Here is a 12182-nt window from a genome sequence, read left to right on the forward strand (position 1 = left end):
TAAATTTCTCCTGATGTTTTTTTTTTTTTTTTTTTTTTTTTCTATTTTTATTTTCAGTAAAATTTGGGCCTAACATCTTAGGAGGTCATAAAATTCTGCATCCATTTTTCAGTATGTTACACGGCATCCAGATGTTTTTGGATACAGTTACAGAAGGGAAAAGATGTTCTTATCTAAATGCAAAGCTGCTGCTTTGACCTAGATTTTGTCTTTGGTTTTTTGCAGGGTAATGTCAAGCTGGCAAAGTTTGGCCTTTATCACATGACCGATCGTGGGGCTGATGTTGATTTTCCCATTGGGTATGTCATTTTCTTCTCATTTATCACAGTTAGCTGTCTGTCAAAGGTCAAAAGGTTCACTTTTATAATGTTGACAGCAAAAAAGAGAAAAATAAAGATAAATATTGCAGATTGATGCATCCTTCACAAAACTGGGATACAGGGGCATTGAATAGTTTCCTGCTTTAGGAACTGTAACAATTCATTGGGCTTTCATCCCCATCCAAGGGCCTTTGTGTCCTGTCAAGTATGTCTGGGTAATATCCTTTTGCAGATTAAGAGGAAGAATGGTACATACCCATAGCGTTTAATAAAACATCTGGCATGGAAAGCAATAAATGTATCCGTCAAGCAGCTCTGTAGTCTTTACTGAGAAACAGCTGTTTAGACATCTTTAATCACAGAAATTTTTAAAGTGTCATCGCTTTGCGTAGAGTAATAACATATCTATCATTGAGAGCAAATCATGATGCAGATGGGAGAAAAAAATCTAATAAAGATCCAGATCATTTTGTAATTAAAAGAAAACAGATGATGCACAGATCTATTGAAGCATTTCAGATTAATTAACTGGAAAATGCAGGGTATCAGCAAGAAGTTTAATTTACACGCTGACAGTGATATACACTTCTGCTTTATCCTTTTGAACTCAGCTACCCATCATACCTCGCTCCAGAGGCGATCGCCCAGGGCTCCTTCCATCCCACTGATCCTTCACATGATGAAGCTCCTCTGCCCTCAGGACCAAAGACGGATGTCTGGTCGCTTGGGGTTTTGCTCTTTGAATTATGTGCTGTAAGAATCCCTCATAAGCGTCTTTATTCAAACAGAAGACGGTCATTGAGGACTTTATCAAAACTGCTGGGGTTTTTACCTGAAGTTCAATGAAAATGTAATTATGTGAACCACTTTTAGGGCAGAAGACTCCTGCAGAAAATTGATATAAGCGAGAAACTGAAATTCATTTTAACCTTGGGTGAGTGAAAAGGAGGAAATATTCAGTGCTCAATATGCTATTGAGCTCAGCAGAGATTAAGCTGTGATGTCTCATTGGCAGGCTGCATGGATGACATTGTCACAGTCCTTGCTGAAGAGCATGGATGTTTGGACGTTATTAAGGTAAACCTACATACATAATCTTAGTCTTCAAGTCACTTTATCCTTTGGCTTTTCTGTATAATAAGTCGAGTTATTGGTAAAATATATTCAAGGGCTTAAGATGTGATGAGCTTTGATATGTTTATATTACACAGCACTATTATGAAAATGAAAACTTGGTGATGGCTTTGTTCTTTTAGGTTTATTGCATGGCATATTGCATGGTTTTCATAATAAATGATAGCAAACAGTGTTTTAGGATGTAAATACCTTTCTCAGCTTTATTGCTAATTCTGCTGGGATTGAAGAGCCTCTCACACACCAGACGCAGACGATGCAGACCACACCATATGGATGCAGACAATCCATATGGTGGATTTTTAAAGAATGTGTAAATTAGCAAGAATATCATAACAAACTGTTTGTAATGTCAACTATTTAATGAACACATGCACACATACACTAAATTAAAATTTCTCAGCAACCTGATCTATTGAAACAAACTTTTCAAATATATTCAGTGACAAACATGTAATTATGTCTCTTCTTTTTGCTGTGTTTACTATGCAAAACTAATAAAGCTTATGTCACTTTTATAGGAGCTGCCTGACAATGTTCTTGACTTACTGAGAAAATGCTTGACCTTTCTTCCATCTAAAAGGTAATGTCATGTCCTGTTTCATGGCATTTACCAGGAGGCACAATGATGGACAAGCTACATTATTTAAAGATAAATGGATAAACAAGATTAATGACCACACATTCAGCTGTAAAGATAACCGTGTGCTCATGGAATTTTCTTTGTTTTGACTTTTTGTTTGTTGTAATGAATCTGTCCAGGCCATCCCCTGCAGAGCTGCTGGGAGACCCCGTGTTTAATGGCATTTCCTGTCACTATACACCTTTCCAGAAGCCTGTCAGCTTGTTTTCATCGTCTCTGCGCTGTGCGCATCTGGAGCTCCCAGATGACATCAGTGACCTTTGCAAAGGTTTCCTCCAAATACACACACATCAGTTTGCAAATAGACACTGAAAGCCCCAAACTGCAAACACTAAAACCACATGTCTGATGTGCTTTCATTAAAACCCTTTAAAAACACATTTTGTTAAAGCTGAACTGATTTTCTTGAAGTAGCTTTCATTATTCTGACTCTCACTATCTAAAACAAAAGCATATTGATAGATGTATTAGAGTAAAGTAGAATTTTAGTAGAACTTCCCACACCATGTTTAATAGTATTTGCACTTTATAAAAGCTCAGTAAAGCACTGTTATTGCCAAAAAATGATTAATATCTTTTTATTGTGACTCTTTTATTTAGCTAAGCGATAAATGAGCGTTCACTAATACATTATACTGCCAAAAGTACTCATTCACCCATACAAATATTCAGGTATTTTGATCATTACCAACGCCATATGTGTATAAAATCAAGCACTCTGGCACACAGACTGCCTCTGCAAACTTTTGTGAAAGAACAGATTACTCTCAGAAGCTCCGTGAACTCCAGCTTGGTACCGTGATAGGATGCTACCTGTGCAACAAGCCCAGCTGTTAAATTTAACTACTAAATACTCGACAGCAGGGGTGGGCAACTCCGGTCCTTGAGGGGCTGCAGTCCTGTAAGTGTTTGAAGTTTTCCTGTTGTAACACTCCTGACACACATCAGACTAAATTAGCAGACTAGTCTACAGCTTTGCATCAAGCTCTGCACTAGCATGCCGATCACCCATTGACTTGTGACTGGTGTGTTGCAGCAAGGAAAGTCCGAACACTTGCAGGACTGCGGCCCTCGAGGACCAGAGTTGGCCACCCCTGCACTATAGCCAAGTTTCAGTGGTATTACAACAAAGCTGCAGAAACTGAAAACAACAGCAGCTCAGCCGCTAAGTGGTAGCTGTGAGAAATGACAGAGTGGGGTCAGCGGATCCTGAGATGCATAATGAGCAGAGGTTGCAAACTTTCATTCACTACAGACCTGCAAACCTCATACGGTCTTCAGATTAGCTCCACAACAGTGCATAGACAGCTTCGTGGTTGGGTTTCCTTGGTTGAGCTGCTGCATCTAAGCCACACATCACCAAGTGCAATGCAAAGCGTCGGATGCAGGGTGAAACCCACCACTACTCGACTCTTTGGAAACATGAGCAAGTTTGGAGTATGAATAGTGGAGACTGCAAGCCAGGTCTTCCCAAGAATACTTTTGGCAGTGCAGTGTGATGTCGCACATGCCTGTGAGGAAACACTTACCTGTTTTCTGTGTGTGCTTTTAGATGACGACGAAGATTACTTGTCCGAACGGGGTATAGATGAGGTTTACCATTTGTGGTGTCTGGCTGGGGGCGACCTTGAGAAGGAGCTTACCAACAAGGGAATCATCCAGTCCAAACCTCCAATCTGCACTCTGCCCAAGTACAAATGCACAAACACACAAGAACTCTGCCTCTGATGTTTGCACATGTTTCTAATGTGAATCCAGAGTTAGCTTCTACATCTTCACCTGGTTTTTTTTGTCTTTTTATTTTAGTTTTGTCTTGGAGGACGGGGAGTCATTTGGCCAGGGCAGGGATCGGAGTTTCTTGCTTGATGACACCACTGTGACACTGTCTCTTTGTCAGCTCAGAAATGTGAGACATTTTGTACAGTATTGTGTGAAAGTGGGGCTGCACGGTGGCGCAGTGGTTAGCACTGTGGCCTCATAGCAAGAAGGTCGCTGGTTCGATCCTTGGCTGGTTTGGTCAGTGGCCTTTCTGTGTGGAGTTTGCATGTTCTCCCCGTGTATGCATGGGTTCGCTCCGGGTACTTCGGCTTCCTCCCACCATCCAAAGACATGCATGATAGGTTAATTGGTCACTCTAAATTGCCCCTAGGAGTGAGTGTGAGCATGAGTGTGGTTGTTCATCTCTCTGTGTGTGGCCCTGCGATGGACTGGCGAGCTGTCCAGGGTGTACCCTGCCTGTTGCCCAAAGCCGGCTGGGATAGGCTCCAGCTTCCCCGCGACCCTGAATTGGAAGCGGTTCGGAAAATGAATGAATGTGTGAAAGTGTATATTTTCATGTGTGTTACTGCAATACTGTTACAGGAGGGGACGAAGAAAACGCCAGCAAAAGGATCACACTGAAGCCAATACTATTAAAATCATGTCTACAAAACAATCCTAAAGCTACAGTAAACAGAAAACAATGATTTGCATATTTAGTCAAATAGAACAACAGAAATAAATGCTGAAAACTGAAACAGACTTTGAATTTGATGCTTAAACATTTTGAGCATCAGATGGAAAAAGGATGTTTGTTGTGTTTTATGGCTTTTTCTTAACAGTCTGCATAGAGACCAGCTGCTCTGAATCAAAGCAAATAGCTCCTAAAAAGTTTTAGTGATTAATCCTCTTTGTTGCGTTTTAGTGATGTGACCAGTCTGGACCTGAGGCTGTTCATCATGCTGTTGTAGCATAACTCGTGCCGTCATCGCCCCTGTTTTAGAGGACAGACATGCTGCTGAGATGAAATTTGTTATTGCCTTTAAAAAAAAAAAAAAAAAAAAAAAAAAAACTTTTCATATCTTTTCTAAATTTAAAATAGATGCAAAGCTTGAATCCTTTTATTAATTTGTCTACTTTCTGTAGTTGTACATTTATTGATTTCCATATGAATTTTTTTTTTGCTAACTGTGGCCTTGATTTAAAATATAGTTGATTTACATGTGATGCATTCATGTGCACATGTAAAGAGTAGGGTGTGTGTTAAAAAAATATCTCCAAGTTTTATGAGTTGATATTGGAATTTTTAAATATGAATTGATTAAAATCAATTATTCTTTCTTTTTCTAAACCCGGCCCTATCAAAGACTTTTTGCTATGTTGCTGCCTGTTTCAGTCTCAAAATAGCAACTACAGCTGAGAAAGTGAAGGAAGGTAAAGACTAACTTTTCTCTCATTTTTCAGAGACTGAAGGATGTGGCTGGAGAAGCTTATTACCCTCTGCTGGAAGACGAGTAAGCTCTCTCCATCGTCAACTTATTGCTGTCACCCCTTCTTCTGTGTCACTATTTTTCACGTCACCCCGTCATTTATTTCGACTTGAGTAATCTCACATTCTCTTTTCTTCGTCTTCCTCCAGACAGTCGAGTTTGCCGCAGTCCAATAGCAGCAACGAGCTGTCGGCCACCGTCACGCTGCCTCTCATCATCCGTGAGAGAGACACCGAGTACCAGCTCATCCGCATCATCCTCTTTGACAGGCTGCTCAAGGTCAGTGCTGCATACAAATTTGTGTGTTTATGCACTTTAAGTTGCACACACTCCTAGGACCCACGCACATACAGATTTATGAAAAAATGCCACAATATAAAACCTCTAAAAATGCCACAAAATGTCCTTTTTAGTAGTGATTGTTTTAAGTGAAACATCCTTCACTTTGCTTTTGATTATATTATCATAATGATATTGTCAGGGTGGACTTTGGCAATACAGTCTCAGTTTGATTTTTTTTTTCTTTAGGCATATCCTTACAAGAAAAATCTTGTGTGGAAAGAAGCCAGAGTGGATATCCCCCCTCTCGTTCGAGGCTTGGCGTGGGCTACACTGTTAGGCATCGAGGTATCACAAAAATAAAACTATAACATTTTTAAAAAGTGAAAAAATACAACTTTAACTGTCTTCATGAGCTCGCCTGTCCTGTATCTATGCAGGGTGATATTCAAGCTAAGTATGACAGCATAGACAAAGATACTCCCATACCAACGGACAGACAGGTAGATGCCTCTTTATGAACAAATAACTGTGACACATTACATCACTTTTATGTTTAAACTGAATTTTGCCTCATTCAGAAGTTGTGGATGTTTTTATGCTCAGATTGAGGTGGACATCCCACGCTGCCACCAGTACGACGAGCTGCTCTCATCTCCTCAGGGCCACATCAAGTTCAGGCGTGTGCTAAAAGCCTGGGTGGTCTCCCACCCTGACCTAGTCTACTGGCAGGGTCAGTCACATGCTGTCTTGTTTCTATTGTTACCGCTTCACTATATTTAGTTCAAGCTTCTTTGGCTTTTTATTTTTGTCTTCATTTTGCAGCTTTTGTATTTGCAACATGTACAACAGAACACTAGATGGTGGTCATGTCATGTTTTAGAGCTCGCCTTCCTCATCCTCAGGTCCATCAATGTGACCTTGCGTTAAATAAGTTTTATTTGATTTGGTTTCCATTTCAGGTTTGGATTCACTTTGTGCCCCGTTTCTGTATTTGAACTTTAACAATGAAGGTAAAGATTTTAATTAGAAACAATGCGCCACTGTGACGGCTAAAGGGTTTTATTTACATTTCATTTTTCTCCTTCATTTCCTTCAATTTCTTCCTTCTCACAGCCTTGGCATATGCCTGCATGTCGGCCTTCATTCCCAAGTACCTGTACAATTTTTTCTTAAAGGACAACTCCCACGTCATCCAAGGTGAGTTGTCCAGTGATAAGCATGTGTTGTCTAACTGGAAACTCTCTAGATAAAGCTGCAAGTTGAGTAATAAGTGCTAAATATGGTCAGAAACCTCAGTTAAGTAAAAACAAGAAGAAAAAAAAATTGGCTGGCATGTCGCATCAGGCCGTCAGCTCGGTGTTGATTAAATTTTGGCTCCATGTTGCTCCTGAGCTGTGAAAACTAATTTCAGCGTGTTTTAATGGAGTTTACAGCTGAGCCACATCACTTAGAGATAGGGAAACAAATGAAACTGCAAATGCCTGCAGAGAAATGTCACAACCAATTCTTATGTGACTGATAAACAGCTGCACTGTACACCTCTCCAACTCTACGGGGAATGCAGCTATTATCATATCTTTCTATGGCTAGATGCCCTGGAGAGGTAGCTAATGTTCATCTGTCCCTTCCGAGCTCTTTTGTTGACTTCTAGTGAGAAAAATTGGAGGTTCATTCCCAATTTACAGACAGTAGTCGGAGGTTTCACGCAACATTTAGGCTTTTTAAAAAGAGAAATTGTTGCATGATAGATTATTTGATTATTAATGAACTATTAAACCACTGTGCATTAGTTCAGTTTCTCCATGCAACTATTTGTTATTTATTTATTTAATTTATAGAGGACAGTGCACACTAATGAACACTTTGTACAAATTCAGTACAATGTGTAAATATGCCAGATTTAGCTAGAAGCTACTTTGCATATGTAGTAATTTACAGACAACAAAACATATAAAAACATATATCAAATTACTATATACACACACACACAAAAAAAAATCAATCCACTTACAATATACTGCACATATTAAACCTTATCTATGTTGACAGGCTTGATTGGTTTTAAGCCATTTTTTAAGCTCTTTTTTTTTAAACGCCATAAGGGTGGAACTCTCTTGTATAGATGTTGGAAAACTATTCCAGTCATGCAACCCTTAACAGCAATGGTGTTTTGCCCTTTGGCAGTCCATCTAAATAGAACCCTACAGTCCCCTCTGGAGGCAGATCTGGTCCTGAGGTTACTGTCTCTAGGTCTGATAAATTCCTCCAAGGAAGGAGGAGCTAAGCCATGAAGGGTCTTATAGATGAGGCAAGCATATGTAAAAGTTTTCACATTTTTAAATCTTAAAAATAAAATTTCACAGTGATGAGTGGAATATTGTTTTTTGGCAAACACTTTTATGGCTTTGTTATAAATGTGTTTGATAGATTTTAGTACTGTAGTGCCTGCAAATGACCATATAGCAAAAACAATATTCTAAATGAGACAGGATCATGCAGTGAAAGTATGATTTAGCAGCATCAGTTGAGGTAGAAGCCCTGATTTGTTTAAAGTTTTGAAGATTAAATTTTACAGTATTACAGTAACTTTTTTTCACATGTTGTTCAAAGGTAAGATTTGAGTCCAATATGATTCCAAGTTACTTAAATTCAGATACCATCTCTATTACCTCCCTACCTATAGATATGTTTTTGAAAATGTCATTCAATGAGTTTTATTGATGTTCAATGTAAGGTGGCTGTCATTAAGCCAATCTTGTATCCCTTTTAAAACATTGGTAAGTTTGGATGAAAGTAAATCTGTTGTAGTACCATGATTGTAAATAACTGCATCATCTGCATACATTTGAACATTTAAAGCACTACATACATTTGGGAAATCATTAAGGTATAATGAAAATAGAAAGGACCCAAGGATTGATGCTTGAGGGACACCTACTGGACAACTGAGAAATGACATTTTTACCCCATGAACACTCACACACTGTCTTCTAGTTGAAAGATATGACAGAAACCACTGAATAGCTCCATGAGAGAAGTTAAAATACTGTATGTGACATTTTCGATTAGGACTTGGTGGTTGATGGTATGGAATGCTTTCCTGAAATCAAGAAACACTGCTTCTACATAAGGATACTTATCTAACAACACTTGACCTTCTCTGTCAGGGAACAGTTTGCTGATTCTTTTAAGTTGTGTCTTCAAAACCCAAACTGCATTTTATCTGATGGTGTGAACCCTTTATCAAGGTGTTCAATCAACTGGTGGTATCTTTATGTCTGTATTTGGTATTCTGTTAGCCTCATTTGGCCTAGTTAGTTCATGGGCTGCATTATAGATTTTGTTCTGATCTTTTGCTTGTTTTGTCTTTGTTTCAGAGTATTTGACTGTCTTCTCCCAAATGATTGCCTTTCATGACCCAGAGCTAAGCAACCACCTAAATGAGATTGGATTCATCCCAGATGTAAGTGAACAAGTGTCTTGCTAGACCCTTGACAATAGGCAGCCATGCAGGACACACTCAGATTGCAACAGTTGTCATTTATTGGACATTTATCTTTAATGTGAATTGAAAGATAGTTGGAAATTATTCTTAGCTCTTGGCCTCTAGCCAAGGGCAAAGAAAATGACCGTTTATATGGTGCTGGGTGTCTTTTCACTGTCAGTGTCATTTTTTGTTCCATTTCCTTCTTGCCTGAATTTGTGGTCAGGGTCAAGTTCTCCGCATTGTCTGGGGACGATAATTTATACGGCAGCTAATGTCTGCCAGGCACGCTTAATGATCTACCGCGCCTACCTTATTTCTTTTACTTTGTGCCGCCTCCTCATGCCCTTCGCTTTCCTTCTTACAGCTCTGCTCACTGACAAGGTTACAGTCTGCACCTCCTCACCAGAGTTTTAGCTGCTGTGCCGATGAATGCGCCTCATCTGTGGAGTGACCTCTGTGACGTCACCCGATTTAAAAAAAATAAATAAATAAATAAAAAAAATAAAAAAGTGGGGTCTTTATCACAGAGAACACATGGCTCTGAGCTTCATTCTCTTCAGTTTACTGTGATTGTTGACTGTCAGAATTTAAAGAAATGTTGCACGTTCCTCTTTTTTTTTTTTTTTAAATGAAGCGTCATGATGAACAGATTTATTCTTTCTGCTCTTTGGTTCTGCTGTCCGTTGTTCAGACTTCAGTTTGATGACTTGAGATGTTTTGCATTCATGTAACTACTGGCTTTGACTTGCTCTTTCAAACTAGATCGTATGCATGCTTTTATTGTTTAGTCAGGATTATACTGGAAGTCTGATGACTCAGCTGCTTATTTCACTCCCAGGATTTTGACATTACAGACATAAAACCTTTTTTTTAACTTTAGAGAATACATTGAACTTTTGTTTCACCCTGGTAACAAACCCACCAACTTGAAAAGTCATAGCAGAGGGACGGTATTTGAAACCTTCTAAATCAGCGTTGAAGGTCTTTTCTTGTGTAAAGCAGTAGTCAGAGTCAGACTGCATACATCCAGCAGTTTACCTTGGGCTGCTTTCAATTTGGCCTCCTCTCTTCTCCCGAGTCTGCTATTTACACCTACGCTAATGCAATCTGGCTGCACTCGCACTTCTGCTGCTGAGCCCCTGTGAAATGAGGATGGAACTGGGAGTACAGTGACTGTGCCTCTCCAGCTCATCACTGCTGGACACATAAGAGGTCTACTCTGCAGTCACCAGCTCCCTCACAATTAGTTGTCAATTATCAGAGATAAGCTGCAGTATTGCTGCTGCAGACCTTTGGCAGCTGAATGTCACACAACTGCTGTGTCGGTGGCCAGTTGCTTAATGTGTTTGTGTGTGTGTGTGTGTGTGTGTGTGTGTGTGTGTGTGTGTATGCACCCAATGATGTGACTATGTCAGGCCTTTTTACTTGTATGCATCTACTCTTGGCAAAACAGTGGAGAGTGAAGTAGGAGAGGAAAAACACAGGAATGAAAAATTTTGTTTGTTCTCTTCCTTTCCACAAAGAACCAGACTCAGCAGACTGCTCTGCACAGTTGTTTTTGTTTCTCAGCATCTGTAGATGTGCAACTATATGTGCTGCTTCTCACTATGATGGATATCTTCTCTCCAAAACACAAGGACAAAACAATTAATTAACCAGTGATTTTACTCGAAGTGAAAACTAGATAAATGTCTGCCAGTTTCTTAACTTTTTCTCTCCTCTTTTTTCTTTGTCTTCCCAGCTTTATGCTATTCCCTGGTTCCTAACCATGTTTACACGTGAGTATTGTCACCTTGTCTGTTCTGAGAGCTGCTTTGAAAAGCAATTAAAAGGCTGGGAAAAAATGATGACTGCTTCTAATATGGATGACTTCCTTCATTTATTCTTTTTTTTTTTTATGTGTAGCTTTGTGACCAGTAGCTTGCATCTTATAACAATTAAATATCTTGGCTTTTTTTTTTTTTTAATTATCAGAATGATTTCAGAGAAACGTTACATAATTCTGGACCATAAATCTCAGTACTTCTGGCTCGTTTTGATGACACACATTCCCATTATGCACATTCCCAGCAGCGACTTGAGGATGACAAACTGTACTCTACAATGCTTTTTTTTTTTTTTTTTTTTTTTTTTTTGGAGCATCATGTGACAGCTGTGCTTTGCTTTACAGCACCACATCACACACCAGCGAGCAGATACCAACACGCATACATTTAGAATGCACAGTGTTGCTGATTCAACAAGGAAACCCAGGAGGATATTGTTGGGGAGAGTGAGAGAAAGAAAGAGAGGAAGTGACAGAGCAAGAGTTAGACAAGAGTCAATATTGGACTGACTTTTAATGGCTGGTGAGATCTCAGAAAAAAGACAGGATGCAAGGTAGATGCCAAATAAGTCTTTGTTGGGGAAAGTTACATTGTCAATTCAATTCAATTCAATTCAATTCAATTCAGCTTTATTTGTATGGCGCCACTTCACAACAATGTTGTCTTATGGTGCCTTACATACACATCATTTCAAGCCAATTCATACATATCCTGTAATTGAAACCAACTGATTGCATCATATCATGACTTCGATCCAATCCACCATCCTGAGCTGCACGCGGCGATGGTGGGATGGAAAAAACTCCCCCTTTAACAGGAAGAAAACCTCCAGCAGAACCCGGCTCAGGGAGGGCAGCCATCTGCCTTGACTGGTTGGGGTGGAGAGGACAGGAAAGACAGAGCAACATGTACAACTGCACTTATTCAGGAAGACCTGTGGAAAAAAGGAGAAATAATGGGGCGGCTGTAGCTCAGGAGGAAGAGCAGTTGTCCTTCAACTGGTAAGTTGGGGGATCGATTCCAGGCTTCCCCTGAAATGCCGAAGTGTCCTAGGGCAAGACACTGAACCCCAAACTGCCCCCCGATGTGCCTATCGGGGTATGAGTGTGTTGAGTGAGTGTGTGTGCGAATGGGTGAATGTGACAAGTAGTGTAAAGCGCTTTGAGTGGTCTGTATGACTAGAAAAAGCGCTATAGAAGTACAAGTCCATTTACCATTTACCATAAGTTAGAGACGGCAATA

General features: G+C 39.7%; 1 protein-coding gene across 1 annotated transcript in view; it reads left to right on the forward strand.

Annotated features, from left to right (window-relative positions):
• tbck (TBC1 domain containing kinase) overlaps positions 1-12182 on the forward strand; it is a 41156-nt gene that overhangs the window by 3925 nt on the left and 25049 nt on the right. The window contains exons 5-21 of the mRNA XM_079264820.1: positions 226-299; positions 932-1073; positions 1194-1254; positions 1336-1397; positions 1976-2037; positions 2217-2365; positions 3650-3788; positions 3904-4003; positions 5320-5369; positions 5495-5624; positions 5874-5972; positions 6065-6127; positions 6231-6357; positions 6587-6637; positions 6741-6824; positions 9005-9090; positions 10856-10892. Coding sequence (XP_079120946.1) covers positions 226-299; positions 932-1073; positions 1194-1254; positions 1336-1397; positions 1976-2037; positions 2217-2365; positions 3650-3788; positions 3904-4003; positions 5320-5369; positions 5495-5624; positions 5874-5972; positions 6065-6127; positions 6231-6357; positions 6587-6637; positions 6741-6824; positions 9005-9090; positions 10856-10892 — 1516 coding nt within the window. The remainder of the gene's footprint in view (positions 1-225; positions 300-931; positions 1074-1193; positions 1255-1335; positions 1398-1975; positions 2038-2216; positions 2366-3649; positions 3789-3903; positions 4004-5319; positions 5370-5494; positions 5625-5873; positions 5973-6064; positions 6128-6230; positions 6358-6586; positions 6638-6740; positions 6825-9004; positions 9091-10855; positions 10893-12182) is intronic.

The sequence above is a fragment of the Telmatherina bonti genome (genome assembly GCF_933228915.1).
Source record: "Telmatherina bonti genome assembly, chromosome: 3".
Lineage (NCBI taxonomy): Eukaryota > Metazoa > Chordata > Actinopteri > Atheriniformes > Telmatherinidae > Telmatherina > Telmatherina bonti.